The sequence below is a fragment of the Cynoglossus semilaevis genome, chromosome 13 (genome assembly GCF_000523025.1).
Source record: "Cynoglossus semilaevis isolate Cse_v1.0 chromosome 13, Cse_v1.0, whole genome shotgun sequence".
In the NCBI taxonomy this organism is placed as follows: domain Eukaryota; kingdom Metazoa; phylum Chordata; class Actinopteri; order Pleuronectiformes; family Cynoglossidae; genus Cynoglossus; species Cynoglossus semilaevis.
In genome coordinates, this window is record NC_024319.1 from 4744060 (window position 1) to 4746658 (window position 2599).

The window sequence follows — 2599 nt, forward strand, 5'->3', positions numbered from 1 at the left end:
ACACACACACACACACACACACTCCTATGTCTCTAGGTGATTTAATTAGTAATCCTGTGTGGTCCGACCGACACAGGACCTGACACTGGAGCCTGTACCTCCACCACCAGAGTGCAGAAAGAACACTTTTTCAAACCAGCATCACTTGATCCTCCATGGCTGTGTCGCCCCCGTCCCCTGCAAGGAGAATCTGATAGTTTTCAATAGCCCAGCGTAATTTGGTCTAAGTCGGAGAAAAGCTGTTCCAGAACAGAACAGGGTCACAGAACAGAACTGTAACAGGGAGCGTAGCTGGAGGGAGAGGGGAGGAGAGAGGAGGGGAGAGGGGAGGAGAGAGGAGGCAGAGGGGAGAGGAGAGGGGAGGAGAGAGGAGGAGCTGCCTTCCTGCAGCCTTGGAAGGCGCACATGGAAGGAAAAATTGAGCAGTTACATAACAGTGGTCTGTGTTGAGTGTTGAGGTGGGAGCAGCTAACGTCCAGGCAGACGTGTGAAGACACACAGTTGAGTCATTCAACCAGTCCTGACCTGAGACAAAGGAGGCTGTTGAACACAACAGAGTGTTAAACAGCCTGTTCAACAGTCTGTTCAACAGGCTGTTCAACAGACTGTTCAACAGACTGTTCAACAGTCTGTTCCTTGTGCTGATCAGAAAACAAATATTTCTACCATTCGGTTTCGTTTGGTGCCGTCAGAGACATTTCCAGTCCCTCTCCCTTCTTTGACGGGTAAACAGAGAAAATGAAAAGAGTTTCAGTCAGTCACTTGTTTCACTAAAAGGATGAAACATTCCACTGAAATAATAAACTGAAACTGAAACGTTAGAAAATGTCAAATATATATTTCACGGTGTTACATCGTACGACTGTGGGAGTGTGGTAAAGGCGGGGTCAGGCACATTACCCAGACATGAATCACGCAGTGGAGTGTATTTACATATGTGTGTGTGTGCGTGTGTGTGTGTGTGTGTAATTGTGACTAAGAGGGTTTAAGAGGGTCCTCCCCCCTCAGTCGGTCAGGGACCAGGCTGGTGATCGTGATCCCTCCTCAGCACCACGTCCACGGTGAGCAGTTTATGAAAAGCATGAACTTAAATTTGACTTTTTAGACTTGACTTAAAAGCATGAACTTAAATTTGACTTTTTAGGTTAAGTTAAAACACTGTTAATGCAACTAGAAGAAGAAGTTTCTGGAACTGAACATCCTTTTATTCTTTGACGTACGTTTCTTTGCGTGACTGTTTAGCTCTTTGGTACCAATGTTTACTTTCACAAGTTTCAACCTGTTTCCTCCGAGACGTTAATGCCAGTTTTGTTCCTCAGCTGCAGCCATGGCTCGTCTGGATCAGGTCATCACGAACATTGTTGACATCTTCCTGGAGTACGCCAACGATGAGGGCAGGAAACACCAACTAAACAAGGACGAGTTAAAGAAAGTGCTGCAGCAGGAAATACAAAGCCCTGAGTTAAAGGTCAGCGATGGCGCCCCCTGGACACTCTTTTCTGCCTGTTGTTAGCGCAGCCGACCATCCTCGCTCCAAAATTGTCGGACAGATCTTTGAATTTTGATCTTGCTGCTAGCCTTCTGTCTTGACTTAACTTCATCTGTTAATCTGTCTATTGCTTTACGTAAAAAAAAAGGGAGGAGGGGGATTGCATCTACAATGTAACGCAACCCCTCCAAATGCACACCTTTACTGTCTTCACTGTTTTCCTACATGTCTTGCACCACCCTCACATACATTTCTGCCACTCCTGACTTTCTCATACAGTTCCTCAGTTCTCATCAGAACCCTATCAGATGTTGTTTTTACCTTTGCATCCTTGCAGTACCACCCTCTCCACCCATTGCCCCCCCTCCCCCCCATTACCTTCACTGACTTCTGTCTTCTTCATTTCAGGAAAAAATCAATGCCGACGACATAGAGGAGGTCATGGGGGTGTTGGATAAAAATCACGATGGCGAGGTCAACTTTCGCGAGTTCTGTCGCTGCATCTCAGACCTGGCTAAATGCTACTATCAAAAGAAGACAGGCAGGGGAGGCAAGAAGAACCGGGGCAACGAGCCCGCAGCTGAAGATTAACCTTTTAACCCCTTTGTTGTGTTTTCTCACGGTAAAACCAATCAGTATAAATAACATTTAGACCTCATAGACGACTTGCTGTTTTGTTAGACCAGGCAACTTAAAAATTCACCTCCAAATTGGTTTTCGTGACATTTCCTTTAACTGTGTAACATTAATCACTGACATGACATTTGCTGACGTTAAGTTTGGACTGAAAATAAATCTCTGGTGCAACAATCCCTGCCGGAATCTTGGTGAGGTATCTGGTGTCAGCGGTGTGAAAGGAACAAGCCGAGGTTGATGAAAAATTCAACAGACATCACTCACTGTGGTCAGAGTAAAACTGAGCATCACTGCTCCACCCAGGAAGTGTCGGGTCTACTGTTTCCCCAACATAAGGTTCTCATTAAGATCTTAAGTAATTACTGTTTTATTTAAGAGTGAAATAAATCTTCCGAAATTAACATTCTTAAAATGACCATTCGTATATTGCTGGAACAATGATTTAATTATTCGTGTGGAACAAATATCTGGACA

General features: G+C 44.9%; 1 protein-coding gene across 1 annotated transcript; it reads left to right on the forward strand.

Annotated features, from left to right (window-relative positions):
• The first annotated feature begins 922 nt into the window (after positions 1 to 922).
• LOC103388219 (protein S100-A6-like) lies at positions 923 to 2299 on the forward strand. The gene is made up of 3 exons (XM_008323123.3): positions 923 to 1061; positions 1320 to 1468; positions 1898 to 2299. The coding sequence occupies exons 2-3, from the start codon at positions 1328 to 1330 to the stop codon at positions 2078 to 2080; spliced, it is 324 nt and encodes a 107-aa protein (XP_008321345.1). The 5' UTR covers positions 923 to 1061; positions 1320 to 1327; the 3' UTR covers positions 2081 to 2299.
• Positions 2300 to 2599: the final 300 nt, after the last annotated feature.

Excerpts from the sequence above, each read along its gene's own strand:
- LOC103388219 (XM_008323123.3), top strand. The coding sequence starts at position 1,328 with ATGGCTCGTCTGGATCAGGTCATCACGAACATTGTTGACATCTTCCTG. Across the intron at positions 1,469-1,897 it reads TACAAAGCCCTGAGTTAAAG|GAAAAAATCAATGCCGACGA; the intron begins GTCAGCGATGGC and ends TCTTCATTTCAG.